Source organism: Vanessa atalanta, chromosome 4, assembly GCF_905147765.1.
Source record: "Vanessa atalanta chromosome 4, ilVanAtal1.2, whole genome shotgun sequence".
Classification (NCBI taxonomy): Eukaryota; Metazoa; Arthropoda; class Insecta; order Lepidoptera; family Nymphalidae; genus Vanessa; species Vanessa atalanta.
Genome location: NC_061874.1, coordinates 11,047,558 through 11,061,549, shown reverse-complemented (window position 1 = coordinate 11,061,549; position 13,992 = coordinate 11,047,558). Strand labels below are relative to the sequence as shown.

The window sequence follows — 13,992 nt, the reverse complement described above, 5'->3', positions numbered from 1 at the left end:
TTAATTATAATAATTAATTTTACGAACATAAAATGAAATAAAAACTCAAAAGACAGTCACTACGTTTCCTTAAAGTTTTTATTAGTTTTTAAACTGACAACTTCTAATTTTATTTTATTTTTTAATATTTTACACGGCATAATTTTTTTTTTGAAGATTGGACATAACTGAACTGAATATAAACAAAGCTTTATTGATTGAACTGTTTATATAATGATGATATTGTTCGGAATTATTTCTGTTACAGCAGCCATAGACAACTGTGCAGGTCATATTATTATAGTGCACAACAGCACTCTCTATGCACGTAATCTAATATTTCATTGGGAAAGGAAATCAGAATACGAGACGACTATTTCTTTACGGCATAGGTTCGATCGATCATATGAGCCACCTGATGGTAAGTGATCACAACCGCCCATAAACAATGACGCTGTAAGAAATATTAACCATTCCTTACATCGTCTCACTCACCCTTAAAACTGAAACACAACAATCTGATGAATGGGTAGTACCTACCCAAACGGCCTTGCACAAAGCGCTACCACCAAGTACGTGCATTCTGACTCACAAACATCTACTGATATCCCACTAAATCACATCACTATTTAGTTTTACGCCAGAAAATGTATTAAAATGTTACAAATAACTCAATTTACAACAAATATTTTGATAAGAACAGTGACTAGCGGTGCATAAATAACATAAAATCGAGAAGTAAATATAAACTTGAAAACCGAGTTTTCAACTTTGCTCAGTCAATACATCCTTCCTGGGGCAGGATAATCAATTCTGTAATAAAATCTCGTAGATCATTCTACATTCACCAATAAATAAATGTGTTTATATCATTAATAAATCATTAAGAAGTTTTCAATTATTATTCGTTGATTTTATTACAATTGAATTGTATAACATGACAAAGTATTACATCTATGATTGATGAACAATATTAACCACTGAGTTTCTTGTAGGTTCTTTCAGTAGACATCCCGTAATGTTCATAGTTTTATATTTCACAAATATTGCAAAAAAATGATTTTCAATTGTTTCTTCGTCTCAAGGGCCTATTTTAATAAGGTACTGCTAGTCCGATTGCAACTAAAATCTCAATTAATATTGAATTTATAAAATAATAATCATCAGACGTCGAAAGTTACACTTATTTTTAAAAAAAAGGCACTTGATGAGCATTTCAGTGTAACAAAGAATCTGGTTCTTTGTTACATAGAGCAGAAAAACTGTGCTTTAGTATTTTATCGTCAAAAAAAAAAAATCATATAATTACGGACGGATTCATAAATAAAAAAGACAAGTGAAAATATATTCTGGACACAATGAAACATTATTATTTTTGGATGGTCAATATTATTGTTCACTTAAGTATTACACGTTCGACTTAGCAGGATAATCGTCCAATTGCGTGACACCGTTTATATGACCTCAATCAAATTTATTGGAGGGCACAACTGCTGTGTTCACTAATAAACCTCGACTTGTAACGGTCACATGAAGTTTCAAACTAAAACAATTTCTAAAAGTCGAGAGGCACACCATTATGAATTTCCAAACCATTTTTGTTTACAGTGCCGCTATGTGGCAATTAATATCATGGCATTAGAATTTTCACGGAACCGAAAACGATCATTCTTAATTATTATTCCATAATTTGAAAAGTTTCTTTGAATATTTGCAGTGGATTAAAACGAGTTTTAGTTTTATGACCTGTATTATTTTTATTGAAGACCCAAGACTAAAAATAATGATATTCAGTTAAACTTAAAGAACCTTACTCGTACATTTTAACTATATTAAGAGACGTTTTTGCTGATAGAAGCGAATCGAATTCAATATAAATGGAATGAAATAAAACCCCTTTGGAATATTTCGCTTGAGCGTTCAGATCTCTTTTAATTCTTCGAGTAGAGCTAAGAAACTGATCCCCGCGCTTACGGGAGCGCACGTGCCCCGCCTCTATGAGCGTGCCATCCCCCGGGATCGGTAATCCCGGATAGTTCGGGGTAATGGAGGGAATTTTATCGAAAGAACTTTGTAGGCGGCGCTTTGTAAAAACCTGCTGAGTTGGGATGTTGATTACTAATACTTAATACTTTTCCTTATCATGATATTTTTTCGTTCTAAAAAGAATAAGAAACTTTATCAATAACAATTATTAAAAATTAAAACGACGTAAGTTTTGATTGTTTTTTTTTTTCTACGAAAAAAATATCGAAATATTTGTTGTATTGTCCCAGTAAATTGAATTGAAAGTCTCGAGCGGAATGCAATACTATCCCTCTGAAATTCGGGTTCAACCTACGATAACAAGGTTTTCAAACAATTCCAAAGCCTAGCCCGCCTTTGTGAATGTGAAACTTTACACGGCCTTCATTCGTTTTTCAACAGTAAATATTTAAAGTTTTGACAAGGCACCAAAACAAAAGCTAAAATGTATTCTAGTTTGTATACTTAATATAAAATTAAATAAATAATAGTAGCCAAAATTAGACGCATTATTTATTATTAATGTAGATTGGATTACAAAAATAAAACCAAATCATTCTTATTTTTTATGTAATCAATAGTTAGGAGGCAACGGCCAATGTACTCATATTACATCAATACTGTCGTTAAGGTGTTTATATATATTTCCCTTATAATATATATGATGTCTATGATTTTGTAATAATAGGTAATTCCTTAACATACAATTAAGAAAAGAATAATTCCCCATTATATAAGCTCCACCCATAGATACTTATATCGTTATTATATATTTTTTAATATATTAAATATGTTATATATAAAGTTTCAATAACGATTCCCTGTGATAACATGTAAGGGGGGGGAGGGGGGCAATCTACTTAAATGATTCCTACACAAAATTATACCGAAATTCAATCGTAACTATTATATATTTTGAAAAAGATTTTATTTCAAAAGAGTCTATACAAATATAAATGCCAAACAATGGCAACTCAAGAAGCGATTATCAATGACTGACTCGTTGATCTACTGGTTAGATAATAATATAAGGTCGAAGATCCCGAGGTCTTGGGTGCAAACTCTAAATTAAACCGATAATAAGATATTGGGTCTTTCTATCTAAAAATTCTCAGTAAAAAACTCAGAATCTGGAAGTTGGAAGTGTGTGCACTCCCGTGCCTCCGAAATCACTCAAAGCTGTTGTGGTCCTGCGCCTGCGTGTTGGATTTGACATCTCATCGAATTATGAGAGTAAGGAAATATAGATTGCACCTATGTTGGCATACTTGTGGACTGTAATATATCCTACATTGGACTGGCTGGACTCCCTTGATACTAGCCGGCGTGACCGAAATCAGTGAGGTCGACATAATTATTAATCTTTTAGAATATTTTCATCGCGATTATGATTTAATGATATAGTTGCGTAAATAAAACTGACATATCGGGCTATTATGTAAAATAAAAATCAAAGTTCAACGTAGAACTTGGACGTAAAATATGAAAATGTTTAATGGACATTGTCTCTTATAATTAAAATGTTAATAGAATCAAAATAGCGTACCATTGTATTGTAGTTTTATGGTATACATGACCTGATACCTACACCTAAAATTGGCTCCAGGCAAAGGAACTTCTAAACTTCCAACAAAATATTTATATACATTTTAAATAAGTATATACTTAACCTTTAATTTTTATTAGCTCAACCCCCGAACCCCTTTTAAACTAGACCAACGAGTGTTTAATGTGTTTTTGTACTAGTAATTATTTCCTTCTTATACCTATTAATGCCTTAATTATCGATACGAGATTTCTTATTCCTAGTATTAAGCTATAAAATATTCAGATTATATAATTTGTTCCATAAATACAGAAATTGGTAACAGTACGATTACATTGTCCTCGATCAAACGTAGTGCAGGTTATATGATGTCGATCCAGAAGTTTCACGATCACTAAAAGACAACACGAAAACAACAACGATAACAATATATTTAAGATAAAATATACCTAGTGAAATATTTATTTTGCAAATTATGAAGAGTTTTGAGAGCAGTATGAAATTACCTCAAAGTACAAACGAAAACGGATAAAGCAATGCTACATTATGAATGGAATTCAGATCATCCATGCTAGATTACTCGCTACGGTTAACAAATAAAAGAAAATTTTGAAAGATTAGGTATAATTACATCGTACAAGTAAATATACACAATCTTCAACGATGTTCTGGTATTTAAATTACTTATGTGACCCAAATAACTAGAAATTTCTACACGCATAGCCGAATAGAAATGATTAAATTAATTTAGTTGTATTTAAGGAAAGAGAACGTTTATATATTTCAGTTATTTACATGTTGATTTATTAATATCACTAAATATATATTTTCTATGATATAAATCTGATTCATAAAGATATATTTTTTAAAACTCTCATTAAAATATATAATTAATACAAAATATGTGCGAAACAAAACAAACGAAAGTTATACATAATCTTCAAATTTATTTAAACACCGATAGATAATCAAAATATTACGTCCCTTAAATATACCTACCACTGCTAAAGCTGTTTTTGAGTTTATTAATAATTACATGCTTCATTAGCTCATCTGATACGTACAGGTTTGCTTCACTTATGAGATAAATTATGTAAACGAAAACTCAGTGATGCTTACACTGATTTGAACCTGCATAAGGCTATTCACATCTCTATCTACTGAGCTCTTTGGATAATATGTTAAAATATTTATAAGTTCATATACATTCATATATACTCGAATATAGAGCCTTTATATATTTCTATCAAATGTTCGAAGTAAATTAGCGTGGACTATCGAGATTGTTAATTCAAGCACTCATTGCATAAATTAGGCTAAAACTCGGTGGAAACTGTAAAACTATGCTAATTTAGAAAGAGATAGATATAGGTTTGGGTAAACGATTAACTGAGACGCACTGCTCGAAATGGCAATGCGTTAGGACAATTTTATGTATATGATAGTATTTTGGCTATTCGTGGCATATTATAACTTAATTTGAAATATATAGCGGTAGTAGTACATGGTGGTAGGGTTGGGTAGGTACCACCCACTCATCAGATATTCTACTGCCAAATAACACTACTCTGTATTGTTGTGTTCCGGTGATTTTATACATAAAAACAAATATAATTTCATAAAATCGGTAATACATTACGTTAGGCAAACATGAAAAAGTTTTATTTCGTAGATTTTATATTTCAAGTCAGATATAAAACTGCCGACAAATTACTTTAAAAAATTGAGCTGAATTACAAAGAGACGTGTATGTATAATATTTATAAAGAACTTCGATAACTCGTTGCCGTTTCGCGTAATTAATTTCTGTTAAAGGCTCAAACGGTTCGTTTAAACATTTCACAGCGAAAGGTCAAAGGTAGCTCTTTTAAAGTATATCGAGTTAATTAATTTATTTTGCTCCGACGTGCTCATATGTATATTGGAATAAGATTACTGCGTCGAATCGATCTTTTGGAAATTTTTAAATATTGATTACCTATTTACTTTTACTGTTTTAATAAAACGCTACGCGTTGAAATTTGGACTTTAAAATATTCAACCAGGATTTCTCTGTAATGACATTTGAACTTTAATGTCTTCGTTAATTTTCATGCCTTGGTCCCTGACTGTTATATGTATATATATATATATATTATTTTATCTTTATTCATTTAAAATTTATAGGCAGAAAGATAATTGGGCGAAAAATATTAAGCATGTCTTGTAGCACCAATGCGTCACCACCCTTGAGAACTGAGACAGGACACGTCCTTTGTGCCTGTAGTTACGTTGGCTCACTCACCATTCAGAACAGAACACAACATTACTAAGTATTGCTGTTTGACGGTAGATATTATGAATGGTACCTACCCAGAATAATTTGAACAAAATTACACTTATCATAATAAACACTTAGAATATTAAGACTTTTAAACTCCACATTAACATAACAAATAACTTTTATCATTCAAGTCTATTTTGTAAATATTTTCTTTATGTTTTAAAATCGCCTATTGCTAAAGAATTCGATTGACGTTTCGATAACAAGTGTTCAAAGGCCTTGGATTATCTGTAGATAAAAGATGCCTTTATTGTAAGCAAATAGAGTTCTTTGAAATCACGATTTCAAATAAGGAATAGGTTGGACGGAACAAGACGGTAATTCTTTGATCTCTAGATTTGAATTGGAATCTTGACGTTGCTTTATGAAAGGTACTCCGTGGTATTCCGTGACGTTTTAGTAGATGTATATTTCTTTCCCTTTTAATAGAATGGTGTTTATGCGTAGAAAAGATCATAAAGAATTTTTGATCTCGTCGATTTCTACGTAAGTCAATTACTATAATTCTATTGTATAAAATATGTAAAACTTTTTATGATTCTCTTCCGAGTGGATCCTATAAGTGGGAATAACAGTCCAAAGGTCGAAAATTGAACATACGGCTTTCATAACGCTAAGCGCACATATTTTTGGCTAAGCTATTGAATATAGCGGTTAAAGGCAGTAGAAATATAATTTTCACATAAGTCATATAATATAAAATTTAATTATATATTAAGCTACGCAACGAATTTTTACACGGTTCATCAACAAATAGATTGATTTGAAGTCCTGTTTAATATGTGCAAAACATACATATAATTATAGTAGAGAAAAGCCAAGAATTCAAACTTTTCTAGCCAGAAAAAATCTCTTAATAGCTTTGTTCTTGAATCTAAAAGTTGTGTATAGACCCTTATAGTCACCATGTGAACCACCGGGCCACCGGGCGGGTAGCTAGTTATATATTTCTAGAACGTTTAATTTGCGAGTTAAAGTATAATATATACCCGAAGCGTTAGGTACGCTAGTTAAATAAATCGTTAGATTTAAAACGCGATATTCATGGTGACCATAATTCTTACGTAAAATGTCAGCTATACACACTGATTGCGGTCTATTTTGAAAATAAATATATGATATTTCGATGTAAATATTGCCAACATTGAAAACATTAGACGAGTCACCGAGTTAACTAGTCAAAGAGAACATGTTCCGCATAAGGGCTTAATGTGACGCAATTAAATGAACTGTCGTGTGTAAAGGCTTACAGTACGCTCTATTTTATACTAGATGTGCTCATGAAATTAATTTTCCGTAACATAAATTAGGATACACTTAAATTAAATTATTTCACCAATGCGGATTGGCGAAGATGATTGTTCTGAAATTAAACACATGAAAATTCATGAAAATTCGTCCCGCTTCGTGCTTGTGGGTTTTAACTCACAAGCTTCGCTTATAATCCATGACTTCCAGCCACAGGACCATCTGAGATTATTGATATACCTATCTATGTTCCGAATTAATACGATGTCAAGTTTCATAGCGATTTGATTAGTTGTAGACTTAAAGATATATAGATCTTAATTTAAAACATAACATATATTTAATTATTTGTTATATAATTTATATTGAAATGAATATTTGCAAAAAATTAAATACATTTTCGAAACGGATTTTTTCGGGAATATCGTTCTCATTTCAAATTGCATGTATAATACAAACGATTTCATAAAAATGCACGAAACACGATACATTTCACGCAAACCACACTAATTGGTCAACGTTCACAAACAAATGAAAAACGACTGCTCTCACCATATTCCGGGCACGTAATACAGAACGCCACAGCCAGGAAAAGGCCGATCACCTCGCCGAAACCTTTGTTGGCCATTTTCTCTTTTAGCTTAACCCACGCTGGCTTTTATTGACATTTTTATTTTTCTTATTAAGCCTTCACTTGAGCCCTCGATGCATACCCGGCTTCGTTTTTCTTAACGAACTCTTCGACGACATTTTAAGTTCTGGTCGATGATGACGACTTAGTTTTTCTTTAAGGTTACATCTGAAAAGATAGAAAAAATTGTTAAGTATAAGTAGGTACATAAGGGGTAGGTAATAATGAACATGTTACTAGTATTTAAGTTATTACTATATCTTATGAGACTATAACACTGGCTGAAATTGTCTTTATCAATGTTTAATGCATCAATTATGATTAAGCATATATACATATCATTCTGGAAATAGATAAGTGTAAAGATCTATACTAATATTATAAATGTGAAAGTAACTTTGTATGTATGTCTGTCTGTTGCTTTTTACGCCTAAACCAGTAATCGGAATTTGATGAAATTCGATATGAAGCAAGCTTGAGCTCCAAGGAAGGACATAGACAACTTCTCGTGACTAACAAACTGCTAAAAGATGAGCGACACGGACGACAACTAGTATTTAATATATATTCCAATAAACCGTACAATAGACGAGGTTTTATGATTTTCACAAATAATAGCGTCACTAATACTTTAGACCGAATAACGGACACGAAAATAATAAATAGCTTAATTAACAGAGTATATACCGAGTCTGAATACGAGCGAAGCACGAAATCTAGTTTGTCACCACTTTTAACTGAACTCTCAGCTCCAGGTCAGCTCGTGAACACGGCAGACAAAACTGTGTCAAAATGTCACGCAAAATAAAAAGGTACTAAAGCGAATAAGACCCGAATTATATAATAAACATGCAAGTACTTTGCAACACGAAGCGTCTACGGAATGCTAGAGAAAATGGAAGAGTATTCAACGCGATACGTACACCTAATCCCATAAACGCTTTATATGTGTATTTATTTGCTTTTGTGTCTTATAAGAATGACAGTCTTAGCGGATATATTAGATTAATGTAAATATTGAATGTTCTGAGAAGGAAGCTTATGTTTTTGTACGGTTATGTTGTATTTCTCGAAGTAAATCTGTGGACACTAGTTGTGTTGACTTTCACTTTTGTCACGTGTAAATCCACTAATCTTTACTTGGTGGTAGGGCTTTGTGCAAGCCTGTCTGACAGCCGCTACCTATATATATTCCGCTATATTCTACCGCCCAACAGCAGTACTTAGTATTGTTGTGTTCCGGTTTGAAGGGTGAGGGAGCCAGTGTAACTACAAGTACGAGGGACGTAACGTCTTAGATCCTAAAGTTGGTGGCGCATTTGCTCGTCCGCCTACCAATATCATAAAAAAAAAATCTGCATCGGTGCAGCGTGGTGGAATGAATTCCAAACATTTACACTCACACATTTGTTTGCAATTGACATTTCAAAACAACGGTCAATAAGCCGTGCATTTATAAAATCAATCTGGATTTAATTTAATACATAAAGATGTATTTGTAAATTTGTTCTCAAACTTGTATACTCAATAACGATTTGATTAATATTATTATTTTTTCTGGTATTTCTGATGAAAGACATCATACATAAAAATATATTTACCGATATTTTCACGTTTATATCACCCTGACCCCGAAATTGCTCAATCGTTACTGTAACATATCTGTTATCAAATTGAGCGTGTATAAAGCCTGTGAATGTGATGTATATTTATTCCCTCTATATATTTCGCTTTGGAAATAAATTATAGTTACAGCGTTTATCTGATCTTTATACAATTATTTTTAATATTTATTTTACAATACAAACATGTAAGGATATTAAATAGTGTGTATTTTAAAATTTATCAAAATAAATCACATGCACCGACAAATTCACACACACTCACACATACACGCAAGCTTGCAAATACCCAAATACGCCAATACACACCCATATTCACGAGCACAAATTACCTTTTTTTATTTCATAATTGATAATGTGTTTCTTAAGTTTAGTTCATTTCCTTTTTACTATAACATAAAATAGTTCCTAAATCCTATATTCCTAGAGGGGGCTCTATATCCCGGAGACCCTTAGAATAATGCAACCTAGTTTGAGCTCACGCCTCCTACACACAATTGTACTTATTATTGAGGTACATGAAAAATTTTAAATGTAATGTTAGCGGGGGAGACTAAAACTATTTATCATTGATATCAAAAGTTTGGGCTAGATATAGCTACCCTTACTTAATACACAAGTTTCCTCCATCATACTCATAGACGGCCAAAGCCGAGGACAAAGCGAGCCAAAAATTAGTATATTTTATAATGAACATAAAAAAGTAAAAAAAAAATTAAAGAGAAAAGAAAATGAAAAATTTAAATAGGAAACGAGTAAATGAACATTTTAAATTTGTTGTTGCTTAACTGGGGTATTTAAATAATTGATTACAGGAATGGCAGTATTACAATCATCCCTTAGCAACCTTGTTTGCATAAAAAAATCGTTTACAAGTATGCTCTGGTGATAATATGTACATGACCAATACTTTTTAATAATAAATAATATGATGTTAATTAACAATATAATATAAGAAATAATTACTAGTACTGTATTCTTACACTTGAATAGGACGAAAAGTAGAAATTAAAAAAAAAAAAAAACTGTTTAGGCCTTTTAGTTGGTACCGTCGTCTCCATCGATTCGACACAAGAATATATTGGATCTCATGTTTGACGGTGAAATATATTAACTTCTTGTTAATATATTTCTTACAACTCAATTGTATGAGAACAAAGGCGACTCGTTACAATCCCATGTTCCATGTAACCGATAATTTTCGAAATTGTATTTAAAAAAAAATGCAATGCAAACAGCATGAATTATCCAATAAGATAAGATTTGAGCTGAATTAATACCATTAAATATGTACAAGACAAAGATTAGCATGGAGAAATTTACGAAGGTTGTCTGCTTAAGTAAATTTTCTGTTACAAATTATGGTGTATATTCATGGACGGCTCGGAGAAAATTTAATATTTTCAAAGTGTTCATAAACCGAAATAAGTTGAAATAACGATGTTGGAGCTCCATTTTATTATGTAAACACTCTCCTAAGAGAATGTGAGACTTTGTAAGGCAGGCGAGCGTTATATCCAGATCTAGTTAGTGTCTATCGGTATGGCATACTCGTTTACTGAGCTACATACCTGGATACTTTTATAAATCGAACTTATATTTTCCGTATCAGACAATCTTGTATTACAGGATATTATACCGTTTGGAAAAAATGCAACTCAGAATAAAATAGTGTATACTGGGCTATGAAGAATAAAAATATATTAAAATATTTTATAATTTATTTATATATGCGTCTCGTAAGTAGTTCTGTTATCATTTCTCATAAACCATGTTTTATTAAAAGCAACTTCTAAACGAAAACTTTCTTTTGTCATAAATATATAAATTTATATTTTTCTTTGGATATATTAATGATAAAGGTTTGAACATGCGAATCCTAGACGACGTTCTTGCGGGTTAAAACCTATAGAAGAACCACTGATCTATAGTTTGTTTAACCTACAGTTATTAAATCGTTTGTCTTGACTGATTATCATATACAGTCTAGAAAGCTAAAATTTGATACATTTTTTTTATGACGTTAGCAATACCCCTAGATTCTTTAGGTTAAGTTTTTATACATTTTTCCCAATATATAGTCAGTATAGACTGCTAATTTGTACTTAAATTCAACTCATAGTCGACGATGTAACCACTGCAAGGAAACCTACATTTGTCGGACGAAAATCTTCCGCATTTGTATCCACTAACCCGCTGTGGAGAAGCGTGACGTAACAGGGTTTAAGTCTACTAAAATGGAGAGGAGGCCTTAGTCCAGCAGGAATATATTTACAGATTGTCACTTTAACTTTATCAAATTATTATTATAATTATATCTATATATAGGTACTCGTTCCGGTCGAGGTATATGATTGGAGATTTTCTTTCAGAAATATAGGGCATTACTTATTAAGACACTGAATGAATGACTTTGGTTTTTGAATAATCTGCACAGCTTTATTAGACTTATGCTAGATTTATGTCATGTTCTAGCGTAAGCATTGGACTATCCTTCGCCACATTTTTCTTCATCGACGTTTTTGTTTGAACGCCTTGTTAGTCTGGTGGCTAGATATCAGGCTGCAGATCTCGAGGTCGTTTGTTTAGGCAGTGCTGATAAAAAAAAATGGGTTTTTTTATCGAAAAAAACCAGTAACGACCCGGTTGTGTCAAATTTGCCGTCCCATCGGATTATAAAAGTGAAGGGATAAAGACCTGACCTTTGTTTACGCACACATTTGTGCACTATAGTATGTGGTTAGTCTATCTTAACTTAGCCTTAGCTGATATAGGTTAGGACATCATCATCTTTTAGATTAAGACCACCTCGTTCTCAAATGACTTAATTACTTGGCCAGACTGGTAATATTAAAAAACAAATACTAGCCTTAATAAAGACACTGTATCATTTATAACTAAAATGTTTAAGTATCCTAAGCAACTTCATTCCATCTAAACGTCGTTACTAAAGTTACTCGTCATGTAAATTGCGTGTTAAAGTTTGATCAGTCAGTTTTAGATCTTATTTAACCGTTGTATAAAATAATATATGATGTATGTGTTATATAATTATTATATAAAATAAAGTATTACGATTCTTCTGTCATAGTTGTTTTAAAACTCATATTAATAAAAGTGTTATTTTATTATATGATTCGTTTTAAGCTAAGGAACTGTAACTAAATTTTAACTAGCCCATTAGGGCTATTTATTTTTAAATTACTAATTATAGTTTTCTTTTGAATATTCATTTGTAATATCATCTCGACTACATCAATTAATCTTCTAAGTAACCTCTTAGCATTCTTAAAAGTAATGAAACTAAAATCCATTAAACGGCATCATCATTTGGCAATGAATCTGTCTTTATTGTTGAGTTAACGTTTCTTATTATTATTATTTGAAACAATACAAATGACACGTGAAAGAAATTATAATGATATTTTTTTTACTTTTTTTTTTAAATATTGGTAAACATCACATACATTACTCTGATCCCAATGTAAGTAGCTAAAGCACTTGTGTTATGGAAATCAGAAGTAACGACGGTACCACATACACCCAGACCCAAGACAACATAGAACTAATGAAATTTTTCTACGTCGTCTCGGCCGGGAATCGAACCCGGGACCAAGGAGTGGCGTACCCATGGCTGGTGTACACACCACTCAACCACAGAGTCGTCCAAATTATTGACAAAAATATATATTTCTCTTTCATTTACTTTGGGAAGACAGGCAATGTTGCATTCGTTAGTTATAAGCCATAACCTTCGTCCATCGACTGCAAGAAGTATTAATCAGTTCACCCAGTCAATTCCATAAGACCGAAAACAATTTTTTTTATATTGAAATTATTCTCCACAGGGATGAGTAGTAATTACTTATTACAGTGTATGTATAGAGCGAAGTTCTTTAAATATTTGTGAAATTATTTTATACGTTGCTTAGTGCGAGTAATTATATTTTTATTTTATTTACTATTTATTTTATTCTATATTATTATATGTGCGAGCATTAGCATTAGCAGCCCGTAAATGTCCCACTGCTGGGATAAAGGCCTCCTCTCCCTTTGAGGAGAAGGTTTTGGAGCATATTCCACCACGCTGCTCCAATGCGGGTTGGCGGAATACACATGTGGCAGAATTTCGTTGAAATTAGACACATGCAGGTTTCCTCACGATGTTTTCCTTCACCGCCGAGCACGAGATGAATTATAAACACAAATTAAGCACATGAAATTTCAGTGGTGCCTGCCTGGGTTTGAAGTCGAAATCATCGGTTAAGATGCACGCGTTCTAACCACTGGGCCATCTCGGCTCTTCAACAACATATCAGTCGTTTAAAAGTATTTCAAAGAATATAAGATCATTTAAATTGGATTCAACAAATCTATTTCAACGCCTCTGATTTTTTTTCAAAGAGCATAATTATTTGTAGAACCACTGGAAGTGACTTGAAAAGACCATGTATTATACAAAGGCGTCCGAGGCAGAAATTGTATTGTGTGCGCCCTCTTTACGTTCGCCGCGAGTACCGAGTGTCACTTCTATTTACCGGTACCTAAGAGAATTCTTTGTCGTGTCACCCACTTAATACTGTTTCTTGTGTTGTACATGTTTTCTAATATAATGTTT

At 32.2% G+C, this 13,992-nt stretch overlaps 1 protein-coding gene across 3 annotated transcripts in view; it reads right to left on the bottom strand.

Moving 5' to 3' along the window:
• The window catches only part of LOC125077644 (tyrosine-protein phosphatase Lar-like), a 109,444-nt gene that overhangs the window by 41,701 nt on the left and 53,751 nt on the right, over positions 1-13,992 (bottom strand). For all 3 annotated transcript variants that reach the window (XM_047689629.1, XM_047689630.1, XM_047689631.1), the window contains exon 2: positions 7,674-7,920. In XM_047689629.1, the coding sequence (XP_047545585.1) occupies positions 7,674-7,749 (76 nt within the window). In that variant the 5' untranslated portion in view covers positions 7,750-7,920. The remainder of the gene's footprint in view (positions 1-7,673; positions 7,921-13,992) is intronic.